This window comes from Ipomoea nil, unplaced genomic scaffold (genome assembly GCF_001879475.1).
Source record: "Ipomoea nil cultivar Tokyo-kokei standard unplaced genomic scaffold, Asagao_1.1 scaffold0875, whole genome shotgun sequence".
Lineage (NCBI taxonomy): Eukaryota > Viridiplantae > Streptophyta > Magnoliopsida > Solanales > Convolvulaceae > Ipomoea > Ipomoea nil.
In genome coordinates, this window is record NW_017617303.1 from 796,118 (window position 1) to 811,931 (window position 15,814).

The 15,814-nt window shown below is 34.9% G+C and overlaps 3 protein-coding genes across 3 annotated transcripts; 2 read left to right on the plus strand and 1 right to left on the minus strand.

Annotated features, from left to right (window-relative positions):
* The first annotated feature begins 1,708 nt into the window (after positions 1–1,708).
* On the plus strand, positions 1,709–3,965 carry LOC109178916 (protein FAR1-RELATED SEQUENCE 5-like). Its single transcript, XM_019328467.1, has 2 exons — positions 1,709–2,204; positions 2,707–3,965. The coding sequence occupies exons 1-2, from the start codon at positions 1,780–1,782 to the stop codon at positions 3,812–3,814; spliced, it is 1,533 nt and encodes a 510-aa protein (XP_019184012.1). The 5' UTR covers positions 1,709–1,779; the 3' UTR covers positions 3,815–3,965.
* A 2,269-nt stretch (positions 3,966–6,234) lies between these two features.
* On the minus strand, positions 6,235–8,220 carry LOC109178942. Its single transcript, XM_019328492.1, has 2 exons — positions 8,100–8,220; positions 6,235–7,124 (listed from the first exon to the last, which is right to left on the minus strand). The coding sequence occupies exon 2, from the start codon at positions 7,120–7,122 to the stop codon at positions 6,235–6,237; it is 888 nt and encodes a 295-aa protein (XP_019184037.1). The 5' UTR covers positions 7,123–7,124; positions 8,100–8,220.
* Positions 8,221–8,571: 351 nt separating this feature from the next.
* LOC109178917 lies at positions 8,572–15,756 on the plus strand. Its single transcript, XM_019328468.1, has 12 exons — positions 8,572–8,811; positions 8,898–9,003; positions 9,158–9,221; positions 9,309–9,410; positions 9,517–9,581; positions 10,449–10,538; positions 10,761–10,840; positions 10,927–11,143; positions 12,362–12,417; positions 13,797–13,925; positions 14,657–14,840; positions 15,437–15,756. Exons 1-12 carry the CDS (start codon positions 8,750–8,752, stop codon positions 15,551–15,553), a joined length of 1,272 nt encoding a protein of 423 aa, XP_019184013.1. The 5' UTR covers positions 8,572–8,749; the 3' UTR covers positions 15,554–15,756.
* Positions 15,757–15,814: the final 58 nt, after the last annotated feature.

Sequence of the window (15,814 nt, forward strand, 5' to 3'; positions counted from 1 at the left end):
AATTTTTTTTAACTAAAATATCACGTTTTCCCTGAAAACGACATCATTTTGGACTCACACGAGTCCACAGCATAATTTGCCGCAAATTATGCCGTGCAACCGAATGCACCTAGCAAGGTGCATACGGTTGCAAAACGGCGCCGTTTTACTAAAAAAACGACACGGCGCGCACAAAATCAAAAAAAAAAAAAAATTGGATGGCCGTTAGCGGCGTTATTCATATCATATTTGGTAGTTTTGCGATTTTTTGGTAGTTTGGCGTTTTGATTGCAGTATACGTAAAATCGCAATCGCAATAGCGATCGCAGTCGTTTTCCTGATTTATTGTATGGATCTCATGATGGATGATGCAGTAGACCAGAGAGACGAGGCATTAGATCAGAGAGATGAAGCAGGCGATGAATTGCATACGGTTCCAGGTTATTTTGCAGTTTGATTTTTATGGATTTGTGGTCGTTTGCGATTTTTGCAGTGTGATATATTGTGTAGGTGTTTATATTTAGTGTGATGTTTATTGTGTATGTGATGTTTATGTGATTCTAGTCTGAGATCATTCGTAACTCTTGGTGTTTATGTGTTTATGGTTTTCTGAATGAACGAAATATATATCCATAATCTTTGAACTATAAAACCAGAAGTTGTGAGCTATATATCCAGAATTATAGTAGTATATATCAAGGATTTTGTGAATGGATACTCTGTTCTGGATTGTATATCCATAATTATTGAACTTTTATGTCCAGAAACTGTGAGCTTTATATCCAGAATTCTATCACTATACATCCAGAATTATAATACTATACATCCACAAATTTCTAAACTGATACTCTGTTCTGGCTTTTAACACTATGCAGTCAGTGAAGATGTTGTTGTTGATTCACCAAGTTCAGATCCAATAGAGTTAGACATTGATGGTTCTTCTTCTAATCCAGGTCTATATGTAGTTTTATATGATCATAATTCACAGTGTTCAGCATTGTTATATGTTCATTCTTTTTCCATGGAAAATGTTATTCCTTTTGTAGAGCATGGCTGGATTTATTCGGCATTCCCCGCACCCCCTCTACATAGGAATTATATTTTCAATGGAACGTGTATTATTTAGTATACTTGAGGTTATATATTGCATTTGCAGTTGATGAAGATTTGGTTGGTGTTGTTGTAAGTAACGGGGTTGAAGCGTATGAGTTGTATAACAATTATGCATATAGAGTTGGTTTTAGTGTGAGGAAGGGTAATCAACGGTGCAAGGTATATAGCAAAACAGTCCAAATGAAGATGTTTATGTGTTCTAAAGCTGGTTTTAAGGTTAAGGCAAATGCTGGTGTTAGGGCATATTCAAAAATTGACACAAGGTCAGGGTGTGGTGCATGTGTTCAGTTTGACGGTGAGGATGGGTTGTGGACGGTTACAAAACATGTAAAAGTGCACAATCACGAGTTATGTGCTGTAGACAAGAGTCATCTTCTGCGTTCACATAGAAATGTGGGTGATAATCAACTGTTATATTTAAAAGATTTGAAGAAGAGTGGTGTTGCAATGGCAGATGGTATTAGGTTCTTGAAACATCAAGCAGGGGGGTCTCCATTAGTTGGCTTCACTAATTGAGATGCTTATAATTCAATTGCTTCTGATACATCAAAGCGTTTGGATGGAACCGATTCGAACTCATTAATTGAAATATTTAGGAAGAGGCAGTCAACTGAGTCTGATTTTTTCTTTGATTTTGAAGTTGATTGTGATTCAAGACTATGCAGTTTTTTTTGGAGGGATGGTCGGATGAGACAAGACTATGAGTTGTTTGGGGATTTATTAGTGCACGATACAACTTATCGCACTAATAAATATGATATGATTTGTGGCCCTTTTGTAGGGATGAACCACCATTGCATGAATGTAATGTTTGGATGTGGTTTTCTGATGAATGAGAGGATAGAATCATTTGTGTGGCTGTTTAGAGCATTTTTAAGGTCTATGAATGGGAAATGTCCACAGACTATCATGACAGATCAATGTGCATCCATGGCTGCTGCTATTTGTCAGGTGTTTCCAACATCACGTCACCGTCTTTGCATATGGCATATTGGCGAGAATTCGAAGAAGCATATCAAGGCGTTAAGGAATAACAAGGATTTCTTAGATATGTTTAACTGTGTGTTGAAATACACAGAGACTGAAGCTGAGTTTGAATTTTATTGGACAAGGTATGTCCACTACTTTTTTTTTTTCCTTTTTCGATTCCAGTAATTGAATTATGGATGTTTAGTATTAGAATTATGGTCATATAGTATTAGAATTATGAATATATAGTATTAGAATTATGTGAACATGTTGTAGTATAGAATGGAACTTCTTGATTGTTCCTGAGTTACATGCATTTAATTTATGGATTTATAGTTTTGGAATTGTGAATATACAGTGTTAAAATTATGGACATATAGTATTAGTTGTATGAACATGTATTAGTGAAGCAGTGAGCTTCCTGTTTGTCTCTAAATTATATGCATGCAATTTATGGATTTATAGTATTGGAATTGTGGATATATAATATTACAATTATGGATATATAGTATTAGTTGTCTGAACGTGTAGTAGTGAAGCAGTGAGCTTTCTGTTTGTATTATATGCATTCAATTTGTGGTTTTATTATATTGGAACTGTGGATATATAGCATTAGAGTTCTGAACATATGTCTTATCATTTCAGGTTGGTGACTGACTACAAGTGCCACAAGAATAGTTGGATACAAAAGCTGTATGACTGTAGGGAGAAGTGGTGTCCAGCATTCAATAAGGACTATTTTTCAGGGGGCATTTTATCATCGCAAAGGAGTGAAACTACTAACCATTCGATTTCAAGAAGGCTGTCCAAGACTGCAGGTCTATGTGATTTTTATTCATCGTTTGTTAGTGTAACTTCTGAATGGAGGAGCAAAGAGAATGGTGAAGACTTTCGTTGTACTCAAGGGGTACCCAACATGATGATGGAGCACGTGAAACTTCTGTTACACGCTAGAGAGGTATATACGATTGAGATATATTTTTTGTTTGAGGAACAATTCATGAAAGGCAATGCCTGTCATCAAGAAATGGTGTTGAATGAAGGTTGTCAGTTCAAGTATCACGTATGGCGTCCAGATATAGATATTATAAGGCATGAAGTCAGTTTTAAGTTGTCAACCTTAGACATTTCGTGTAGTTGCAAGTTGATTTCGGAGTTAGGAATTTTATGCTGCCATTGTTTACGCATTCTTCATATACACTGTGTTTCAAGTATTCCTAACAAATATATCATGAAAAGGTGGACTAAAAAGGTTGCTGATGGTAGGGATGTGAATACTGGTTCAATGTTTTGTAGAGCTGGTGTCCCTCCTTCAATTTGGGTTGTGGAGATTTGCAGAAAGTTTCAAAGACTGATTTCATCTAGTCAAGATAACAGTGTAACTAGGCAGTTCTGTGATGAAGCAGTTGAGGAAGCAAAGAAAAAGGTTGAAGCTGAGATTGGCTATGTGCATATTGAAGAGTGCGGTGTTTCATCTTCAAGTGGTGTCATTCAAAATCCTTCAAACCGGAGATCAAAAGGTGAGCGTAACGTAAGGAGGAGTAGTGTTATTGAAAAGAAGTACAGTGCTGCAAGGGGGAGGAGGAGTGCTGCAAATAAAGTTGCTTCGAGTACAAAGGGTGCTGTTCAGTCGTTGGTTTTGGAAAGTCTATCTGAGATTGCCGGGGATGGGTACCTTGTACATCCAAGTTCTGGGAGTTCGGAGTTTTGTCAGTATAGTAATGATGTAGATGATAATGCAGTTGTAGATTGAGAGTGGGGTTAATACCAGTTGGTAGCTAGCTGTTTTGAGGATATCAATTTACAAGTTGTTTGATCTGTGTATTCAAAATTTTAGTACTTGTTGATTTGCAGGTTTGAAGCTATATATCCATAATATTAAAGCTACATATCCATAATACTAAAGCTATATATCCATAATATTAGAGCTATACATACATATTCTGAGAACTATATGACCACAAAATATTGGAATTGTGGATATAATGTTATATCATTATATCCACAATATTAAAGCTATATATCAATATGTAAACTGGTGAACTTGATGTTTACACTTATGTAAAATGTAAGTTCACAGTTGAACGAATATTCATAACTTTATATCAATATGTCCACAATCTTAAACCTATATGTCCATAATTCTGAGAACTATATGACCACAAAATATTGGAATTGTGTGTCAAATTAGTAAAAGTGTTCATAATGTTATATCATTATATCCACAATATTAAAGCTATATATCAATATGTAAACTGGTGAACTTGATGTTTACACTTATGTAAAATGTAAGTTCACAGTTGAACGAATATTCATAACTTTATATCAATATGTCCACAATCTTAAACCTATATGTCCATAATTCTTGAAATATGAATATATGAATATTTGAACAGTATGTTTATACTTATGTAAGATGTTCATAATTTTATATCCATACATCCACAATCTTAAACCTACATGTCCATAATATGAGAACTATATATTCAGTGAATTTCATAGATCGAATTTCAAAAATTGTGATAGAGTTGTTACAAAACGACCAAAGAACAGAAAATATTAAAATATTCATCCACAAAAACATTCATTGATCTTTCCAGTTTTACTTCTTCTTGTCTTCAATCTTTGCAGCTTTCATGACCTCGCCTTTGACGCTGTTCAGCTTTGACGTGATGATACAAGCAGCATACTTTGCCCTCAACTCAAAAATGAAGCTAGCCTGTAAAATAAGAAAAATAAATAACTAGTTCATTGTAATTTTTTCATCACTTTCTGATGTAGTTGGAATGTAATATATTTATGTTACTCTTACATTCGTGCGCATATGTTTCTTGAACCCAGGATTCCAGTTCTCGAAAGCTCCACCCATGTAAGTCTCCATATGCCGCATTACATATATGCCACAGTCGGTGACATTCTCTGCATTTTTCCAGTGCATGGCAAGGAACTCTACTGGCATGCTGTTCAGTTTGTGAGTCAAGGTGGATTGTCCTGCTGCCAGGTACGCCTTGAATGCTTCAATCTGGTAAAAAATTAGTTCAATGTTCATAATGTTTTAAATTCAATATATAGGTGACAATAAGGAGATTTTTTAATATAATATAAGCTACCAGTTTGTATGGACAGTCCCCATATTTATCAAGCTCTGAAACACCAGCAGGCAATTCCTTGTTGTCTATCACCTGAACCTTGGATTCCTTGACATTTATGCACACAACAAAGTAGTGTGCATGGCGATGCACTGGGAAAAATATCTAATTCCAAAACAAAAGGTTATTATTTGAAACAACTACATACCCAGGTACTGTTAACTGCATGGGTATACATTCATATTTGACAGAGTACTATATATACATAATTATAAAACTATATATCCACAATCTTAAAACTATATATCCACAAAATTCAGAAATTTATAAAGATCCTAATAAGCCGAGTATATTCCAAGCTTCAAGCATATAAATCCACAAATTAATAACTATACATCCAAAAACTACATTACCATATATCCAGAATTCTTAACAGTCTGTCCACAGAGTAATACATTCATATATTATCAGAGTACTACATATCCATAATCACATAACTATATATCCACAATTTTAAGACTATATATCCACAAATTCAGAACTTTATAAAGGATCTTATTAAACTGAGTGTATTCCAAGTGTCATGCATATATATCCATAAACCCATAACTATACATCCAAAAACACATTAGTATATATCCAGAATTATTAACAGTATGTCCACAGAGTAATACATTCATATATTCACAGAGTACTATATATCCATAATCACATAACTATATATCCACAATTTTAAAACTATATATCCACAAATTAAACTGCATAAAGGACCTCATTAAACTGAGTGTATTCCAAGTGTCATGCATATATATCCATAAACCCATAACTATACATCCAAAAACACATTAGTATATATCCAGAATTATTAACAGTATGTCCACAGAGTAATACATTCATATATTCACAGAGTACTATATATCCATAATCACATAACTATATATCCACAATTTTAAAACTATATATCCACAAATTAAACTACATAAAGGATCTTATTAAACTGAGTATATTCCAAGTTTCATGCATATATATCCATAATAAATTGTTAGTTATACACCTACAACTACATAAAATTCATGCAACTAGATTAAAGACAATAAGAACTGACCAATATCAATGTCATTGGCCCCCAAAAGCTTCTCTTTCTATCTTCGTTGTAACTATCTATCGAGTCAATGAGAGATTGGTATGTGTAGGCGCACCAATTGTACTCTTTAATCATATCAACATCAATCAATGAGTTTAAGATCCTGTACTTGGAGTAGCGTGTTGTGTTTCCTCGAAGCATGGAGGAAACGGCAAAGACTACGAAATCCCTCTTGAACTCATCACCATGATCAGCTCTCCTAACAATCTCATCTGGCATCTGTGTAGTTATTGGCGAGCCTGCTGTAATACCCCACCTCCTTCTCCATGAAGTCAGCAGCAGTTTGTATTCACGGGTTGAGGTGTCTTCCATCTTTGTCCCCTCATTGACCTTCAGAGGCCCTCGCGGGATTCCCAACGTGTATTCGACATCTTCCTCTTCAATGTGGAGACTATCATCCTCTAATACAAAATCACACCTGCAAACATTAAAGTTGTCCAGCAGGTATTGCACCAACTTTGATTCATTGGTGCAGAGTTGGAGATGAAGAAGTCCACCAAATCCAGTTTCTACGACAGCTTGTTTCTGTCGTGGTGAGAGCCTCTGGACAAGATCAAACATCAGCTTTGGCCCCATCCTCGTATTGAAGTAATCTCTCCTGTGTTCTCTAGTTCGTCGGCGCCGTCTCGTTGAAGTCTCTGCAACAGTTGTTTCCTTAGCAGGGCGTGAGCGCTGAGCTGCTTGTGAATTTAGGGCTGCTGCTGGTTGTTCACTAGTTGGATTAGAGCTCTGAGCTGCTTGTGAATCTAGAATTGCTGCTGTCCGGTACTCTCTTCTTCTTCTTTTTGTTTCTCTAAGATCCTCAGCCAGTGTAGGTTCACGAGCCATTTCTGTAAATAAGAATTATTAAACTATACATCCATAATATCACAACTATTTGTCCACAAACATTTCAGAAACACACTAATTGAAGACAGGAATGATATTTTCATACATGCATAAGTATTAAACTATAAAACCACAATTATAAAGATATATATCCACAATATCACAACTATTTGTCCACAAACATTTCAGAAAACACACTAATTGAAGACAGGAATGATATTTTCATACATGCATAAGTATTAAACTATAAAACCACAATTATAAAGCTATATATCCACAATATCACAACTATTTGTCCACAAACATTTCAGAAAACACACTAATTGAAGACAGGAATGATATTTTCATACATGCATAAGTATTAAACTATAAAACCACAATTATAAAGCTATATATCCACAATATCACAACTATTTGTCCACAAACATTTCAGAAAACACACTAATTGAAGACAGGAATGATATTTTCATACATGCATAAGTATTAAACTATAAAACCACAATTATAAAGTTATATATCCACAATATCACAATTATTTGTCCACAAACATTTCAGAAACACACTAATTGAAGACAGGAATGATATTTTCGAACATGCATAAGTATTAAACTATAAAACCACAAGTATAAAGCTATATATCCACAATATCACAACTATTTGTCCACAAACATTTCAGAAAACACACTAATTGAAGAGAGGAATGATATTTTCAGACATGCATAAGTATTAAACTATAAAACCACAAGTATAAAGCTATATATCCACAATATCACAACTATTTGTCCAAAAACATTTCAGAAAACACCAAAAAACAATCAAAGAAACAGAAAAAAAACAGAGTATTGATCTGTTTGAGAAAAATGCAAAATCGTGTTGCAAAACCCTAGTAAAAAATAACAAGAATATACAGCGAATATGAATGTTAACAGTCAAAAAACACAACGTTAACAGTAAAAAATCACAAAAATACATTATACCTGATGGAGAATGCGATGATAACGGGCGACAATGCTAGAATGAAAATGGCGAAAATGGCGACAATGGTGAACAAAACACGCTCCGGCGACAATGAGATGAAGACGGCGAAAATCGCGACTCCGAGTAGACAGAGAGAGAGATGAAGACTGCTACAGTGCGAAGGAAGTGTGTAGCTTGTTGGAGACGAAATGTTGGAAATGGCGGAAAAAGGAGTGTAGTGGCGTTTTATGGCAATAATAATAATATTTTTTTTTTTAAATATCGGGATAAGTGAAACGGTGCCACTAACGGCACCGTTACTTCCCTGGCACTTTACGGTGCCGTTTTCAACCGTGTGTACCAAGAACGGTACACACGGTTGCACGGCATAACAACTGATAATTTGCGCCCACAATCTGACCCAATCACTACACTTTTGGGCCGCACTGAATAAGCTTGGGCCGTACATCTTTCGGATCTGTCAGACTGTCACGCTGTCTTCTTCACTTTACCAATACGAAATATCAATGGCGGGAGTTCGAAAAACAAAAGCATGTACTGCGTACTCATATACAACACTACTGTAGTCGCCACCGGCAGAGAGGAATTAACAAAATTTTACAAGAAAATGGCGAGAATATAAGGGAAAAACTTGAGAAATCGAAGAACAATGGCCGACCAAACCCTTGTTACCACTTCTTCCCCACCTCTCGAACTCGATTCTCTTCGCAGGTTTGTCTCTCAACACATATATGAACTTATGCGAAAATCATTTTTAATTATTTCTTTGTTAACATTGAATCTTCAAACCATTACAGTCGAATCGGGGAGCTTAGAAATGTTCTAAAAAAGTCCGAGGATGCTCCTGAAATTTCCTCTACAGATTCGGAGAAATTACTAAATGATTGTGCTGTTCAGCTTGAGGTCTGTTATTCACTTATTCAGTATAGTATAAGTTCCACGCTCAAAACTCTTATATAGTATATTGTCTATATATGTGTACATTGGTAGATAAATATTTTTGTCTTCCCATTTTCAACTGTTTTTGTTTCTTTTCTTTCCTGAATTTATTTCACAGAGCAAAATAAATCAAATGTTATCCGATGCATCAGATTTAAACTTCTTAGCAGATCAAGATTTAGGTAAATGGTAGCCTTTTCAGCCTCTTATACAAGTCTGTCTGGGAAATTGTGCTTATTCATATTAATGTGGTGATTTGGTAATTCCAGATGAATTTGTCGGACATTTGAAAAAGGAGCTAAGCTCTGTGGAAGGTGAAAATGAAAAAATATCTGATGAAATAGAGGAACTTTCAAGAAGATATTTGGAAGGTGCTGCAGACAGTTTATGATTCAAACTTTATAATGCATATGTTATCATGAGTTCCTTACTCCAATAGCTTCTAATACTTCTGATATGATTTTATCATGCTTGCAGAATCTGGAATATTGGACAGTGAGATAGAAGGTTTATGTTGTTCACTAGACCTTTTGGAATCACAGGTTTTTTTTTGCTAATAAGCTAATTGTCTCTGTATATCTAAATATCTAACTGCCATTTTGGAAGTGAAGACATTTCATGTATCCAAAATAAATGGGTGTATGAGAAACTTCAATCTGTACAAATTTTACAGTGCATGGAGGTGACAAATTTAAAGGCAAAAGGAAGAAAGTCCAATGTTGTTTAATCCAATATGCTCTATAAGGAATTAGGAAAATTGCCATATAGGGGCATATACTCCCTTATTCACGCTATCACAAGTATGTCTCTTAGTCATGTAATGCAAACATTTAGGTACCTGAAGTATTTTCTTGTGGAACATAAATGTTTTATTGTTTTAAGGAAGAGCTTTTGCAATGCGTCAGATTAAGGAGGCTATTCCTAGCAGTTGATAGATGTAAGATCTGGATGCAATATTGGAGTGCCTTTCTCAGATATAGGGACTGCTAATCATTTGTTTGGGTAATTTGGGATTCCATTAGGGCCTCCGCAGCAGAAACCTTAGACAAGATGAAGTATTTCATGATTTTCATCAAAATCTAAAATCTATTTTGACAAGTGGTGGCATTTCTAACCATCATATTATTTTGAGTTAATTCTACTTTCTGTATTTTAACTATTGCATTTTTCTGCTTTTGGTTCTCAAGTTTAAAATCATCCAAATTTTATCCTTGAATATTGAAAATATGCCAAAAGTGGCACATTTTATTAGGTACAAAAATGTAATTGTCAAGGGACTGAAATTGGGATTAACTCTATTATTTTTTAATTATCCATCTGTTGCTTGTTTTATATTTATTATCTAATGATAGTTTCTGTCACATTGACACATTGAATGCTTATTTTCTTTTCTAAATTTCTTGTCTTAGAGTATGAAGCTTAGGAATGGCCAAGCATGTTGCTCCAGAGTTGAAGATCAAGAGAACTTAATAAGTGCACCTGAAGAATCTAATTTTAAGGTTCACTTGACATCCGAGTTTGTGTTGCACATTGTGCTTTTTTGTTACTATTAATATAGGTGAACAGGAATAAGTGTTATCCATAAGAAATTTTTTGAACTTTAGAAAAATGCCAAGAGAGAACCTTAATTGGTTGGAGTGCACATGACATAAGAGCGATAGAATCAGCTCCATTGTAATAAGAATGCTCCAGCCTAATGAATTTGTGATTTTGTCTTGAAGATTTTAAACCTTAGCAATCAGCTTGAGAAGAGCAAAACAACTTTGAAGACATTGCAAGATCTTGAAGGTACTTTCAAGAGGTAATTGTTTAACAGTATATAAATGCTCTTATTGGATGTTCTTGCTTTTGCATGGTATTGCTTGTTCTAATTTGCCTTCTATTCAGGTTTGATGCTATTGAAAAAGTTGAGGATGTGCTGAGTGGTCTAAGAGTAATTGAATTTGATGGGAATCACATTAGGTTATCTCTAAGAACATACATCCCAGACTCTGAGAGCTTCGCATGCCAGGAAAAAGTTGATGATTCTTCTGGGTTATTAGAGCAAGACCATGAATTGTTAATAGAATTCATGGATGGTACAATGGAGCTCAAGCGTGCTGAGGTATGGATTTATCAAATGATGGAGAAATATAATAAACACTAGAATGATGTTTATCCTGGCTGATATGCTTTTTGGGTACATCTGATTGGGGATGAACTTGAAACCTGGATTCATGCAGAGAGCCCAGAAAGAGGGTTAACTTCCCCATTATCAATAACAACATAATGCTGGGAAAAGGTTCTAAAAAATTGTTAATATCTAAGAATTTCAGTTGCTGTTGCTTAAATTCTACTCTGTAGAAGAAACCAGTTCCAATTTAATTATTTAAATAACTACTTTAATGACTAGTGACTATGGGCAGTCATATACACTACAGGTATCTCAGAAGAGCTCACTTATTTCCTTCTGGAAATCCATTGCTGGTGTATTGGTTTTTGATGGCATATTAAGATGTAGTATAGCTAAGACTGTCATTCAGCTAGTAAAGTAGTGAATGAAAATGTAAATAATTTGGAGGTTTGTAATTGAAGATTTTTATGGGGCACATCCTTAATAGCACTTGGGGCCCACTTTTAATAGCAATTGTTTGCTTTTCTAATGGTGCCTTCATAGTTTTATTATCCTGATAACTAAACCTTTGCTACTCTACATGTGAGGAAGTATAGTCTCCATGTTGAGAAAAGAAACTCAAAATAGCAATATGCTTATAACCTCACATCAATGGTAAATTTGTGTTTTCTGTTAACCCAAATTGAGATAAAATGAATCTGGATTGAAACAGTTTTGAAACTTTTGTTCTCGTAGTTGGAACTTTTTTCTTCCCCAAACCTCACTAAGTACCTCTGTAACAACTTCCTTCACTTGAAGGCCAAAGGACAGTTCTTCACTTCTTCTCAATCCTCTTTATCTCCTGCACTTAAATGGATAGAATTAACAATTAAAAGGATATAAATGAGCTGAAAAGTAATGGGAATCTAAACTATGAGTTGAGTGTGCTTAAATGCACCATAGTTTCCTTATATATATATATATATATATATATATATTTGTTGTTCTAAATGCACATAAGAGTACAGCTGCACCAGGTTTCTCTAATTGTGAATTTGTGATGAATGCCTGGACTAATGTTCTTGAATTGCTAACATAATTGCAGTTTCCTTTGTCCGGTGCACTGGTTTAGATTCTTATTCTCATTTTTCTAAAAATTATTTGTAAGTGGAATTTTTTATTCTCAATTATAACATGTAACTTCATTCTCATTGTTTGCAATCTGCTCAGATATTCCCCAATGATGTGTACATAAGTGAAATTATTGATGCTGCAAAATCCCTCAGGTCTGTCTCCCTTTCAATTATCATTCCACCATATTCCATTAAAAAAAAAATTGTGTAGTATACAATTTATTGTTTGTATATGTAGTTGCTGTTTATAGCTTTTGGTATTTGCTGACAAGACCCTGTCAGTTCCTGTACAGTTTGAATGAACAAGTTGCACATGATTCTGGTTTGATTGTATTGAAATCAAACAGTGTATGGTTGGCATATTTTATTTTATGAGATACTAATTTGGAGAAAAATACTAATGAGGTTCTCAGTATTTTTACCAAAATAATGGGAAACTTGACACTGAAGCTCAAGCTCCAATTTGAAACTTTTGAGATAAAGATGGGGCAGATTAGGAGCTGGAATAATTCTTCTGATGTTTTTGTTATGCGTTTTTTATGTTAAGTTTAGATTAGACTCCTTTTTTACTTATCAAATTTTCAGTCAGACTGTTCTTGAACCACTGTTTATCTGGAGTCGGTAAACATGCTGTTTATAATGTTTTGATGAGCATTGCTGCTGAAATATATGCTTGTGAGATGTGTGCAGATGAAATATTATTTTACAGGTGAATGTAAAATAGGTCAAAAAGACAGTTCAAAAACTAAGAGGGATAGAGTCAGACCAAAATAAGAGAATGCAGGAGCTCATTATACCATTAAGCATGGTTGAAAAATTCACTAGGCGCTCAGGGGGCGCCTAGCGCCTAGGGCGCCCGTGTATTTTTTATTTTTTAAAAATTTGTTTAAATTTTTTAAGACTTGATAATTATAAAATATTTAATACTTTAATCGTTAATACTAAAATATTAAATATTAACCTAAAAAACATCTAGAGTTTGAACAATTTAGGGTTATTTCGCTCAAACCAATGTCGTTTTGTGTGAAATAACCCATTTAAAAAAGAAGGGAACAATAGCTAATCGGTCGACTAGGCGACATAGTCGGTGCCTAGGAGGCCTAGGTGGCGCTTAGGCGGCCTAGTCGGCAGCCTAGACCACCGATTATGGTGATACGCTAGGCGGTCGGCCAGCGCCTATTGCCTAGGCGCCGATTAATCGGTGCCTAGGCAGAATTTTTGCAACACTGCCATTAAGAATACCATTTTATTATTATTATTATTGTTGTTGTTGTTGTTGTTATCATTTTGGTCTAAGGAAGCACTTTGGTTATTTTGAAGTTCTGTTTTCTGAAAGTAGGTCCATTCTTATTGGTTTGAATGACTGGAATTAAGAAGTCTAGGACATATGTATGTGTTTGTGCAACATAGGACTGCAGTTGGAACATACAGCATGCAACTCATGCATTCTCCTTGTTTGCTACTTGTGCTATCTAGTTCATTATCCATGATTACTACTTTTACCCTTGTGATAGTAGTAACTGTTCTTCCAGGCAGCTTTATTCACCAATGCCAGTGCATGAGATCAGAGCTTATCTGGAATGGTTTGTTAGAAGAGTACAAGATCGAATTGTTGTATGCAAATTAAGGCAGATTCTGGTGAAAAGCGCCAACAAGTCAAGGTCACTCATTTCTTGATACTCAATTTTGTTGGTCAATGTTAATAGTCTTTTTCCATAGTTGTATAGATCCTTGATACGCATGGGCATTTTACAGTTTTGAGGTGTATGGGGACCGTGGCAGAGATCTAAGTTTAGCATGCACCAGAGTAGGTCTTACTTTGCAAGAGAACCTTTATTCTAAAAATAAGGGTGGGCCTGCTACTTGCAGGAACATTTACTGTTGAACAATATGGGACAACAATGTCCTTGTATAGGCAGCAGCAACCTATAATTGAATGGTGATTGTGGACTGGTTTCTAGAATGAATTAATGCATTGCAAATGACATAGTTGTAATGTTTATAGACACTTGAAAAAAATTATTAGAAAGATGACAATCTTGGTTAGTTTTTGGTGTGGGCTGTTGCCTTTAGATAAAGACATCAACTTCAGTTTTGGTTGTACAGAGCATTAATCTTTATGAAGAAGGAATGAGATTACAAGTTCACAGAACTAGGAGTTACGAAGACAGCAACTTCGTATTCCAATTTAATAGCTCTTAGGCATATTAAACTGGAATAAGCCTAATAATACTTTTCCTCTTCTTTATGTTGGATCAATATCGATACCTAGATAAATCGTATTGACTACTTTTGAGTTTTGAATACTTGACAACTTGTTGTCTTTGAAGGATATGTGTTAGTGCTCCTTGTACTTAAGTAATCTCTATGTCTTTGTTCTTTGTAAATGCAGGCACTCATTTGAATACTTGGACAGAGACGAGATAATTGTAGCTCACTTGGTTGGCGGAATAGATGCTTTCATAAAGGTTCCTCAAGGATGGCCAATATACATAGCTGCATTAAACCTTATATCACTAAAGAGCTCAAGCCAGTACTCAAAAGAAATCTCCTTGAGCCTTCTCTGCAAAGTTGTGGTGAGTTGTTTCCTTATATAGACTATAGTTCTGGTTTTCATTATGATTGCACTGGTTTAGTAGTTTTAGGCACAAAAATGCACATGGATCTTGTATTTAATAGGTGACTTCACTCTCAAATTTTATAGCTACCTTCCAAAAGAATTACGCTGTATATCATTTCTTTTTCCCCTTTTAAGTTGCAGCGGTTAACTTTATGGTCGGTGTTATTCTTTGCTGTCTTCTATGCTATGTATGTACCTTTGGCATCTAATCGAACTTAGTTGGCATTTTACAGTTGCTTGGCTAATTTGAGCAATATTAGAAAATCGAGGTTGTGTGGAAAATAAAAAGAGAAAAATACCATCTAAACTATATGGTAACTGGAGCTGCTCCCTTTCAATTTCTACAATATGCTGGCATAATAGAGAAAGCTTTTCCTTTAGATTTGTGGAATTAGATTTTTGTTGCTATGTTATGTGAACAACTTCACTGGTATTGAGAATATCTTGCAACATGTCGACGTGCAGTACTTGTTGGATACACTGTAATAATCATTTCAAGAAAAATTAAAAGTATCAATGTTGCTCATATAAACTTGTATGCTCTTGTTTCAGGACATGGCGAACTCGTTGGATACACAGTCACGACAGTCTATCTCCGGCTTTATGGATAGAGTCGAAGAAATACTTATGCAACAGATTAGTGCAGATCAGCGACATGGAAAAAACTAGCACTGCCCCCCTCGTCTTCAATCGTTGGTCATAACCACAATATAATGTGTTATACATGAATTTCACCATTTCAACATTAACATAGTCATGTGAATTTGACTTAACCACAATATTAAGGTCAAGGGTGGCAGAACATGTATTATAAGTATGTGTGTAATTCAACTAGAGAAATATTATAACTATGGCATGCAGTTATATTAGTACTAGTTTAATAAATCCTAACTCATTAATAAGTCTTGGATCTATTATACATCACTTAGT

Bases quoted from the DNA above. Each gene is read 5' to 3' on its own strand.
- LOC109178916 (XM_019328467.1), top strand. From the start codon at position 1,780: ATGAGACAAGACTATGAGTTGTTTGGGGATTTATTAGTGCACGATACA. The intron at 2,205-2,706 runs GTATGTCCACTA...TTATCATTTCAG, and splicing joins TTTGAATTTTATTGGACAAG to GTTGGTGACTGACTACAAGT.
- LOC109178942 (XM_019328492.1), bottom strand. From the start codon at position 7,122: ATGGCTCGTGAACCTACACTGGCTGAGGATCTTAGAGAAACAAAAAGA.
- LOC109178917 (XM_019328468.1), top strand. From the start codon at position 8,750: ATGGCCGACCAAACCCTTGTTACCACTTCTTCCCCACCTCTCGAACTC. The intron at 9,004-9,157 runs GTCTGTTATTCA...TTTATTTCACAG, and splicing joins ATTGTGCTGTTCAGCTTGAG to AGCAAAATAAATCAAATGTT. The intron at 9,582-10,448 runs GTTTTTTTTTGC...TTCTTGTCTTAG, and splicing joins TAGACCTTTTGGAATCACAG to AGTATGAAGCTTAGGAATGG.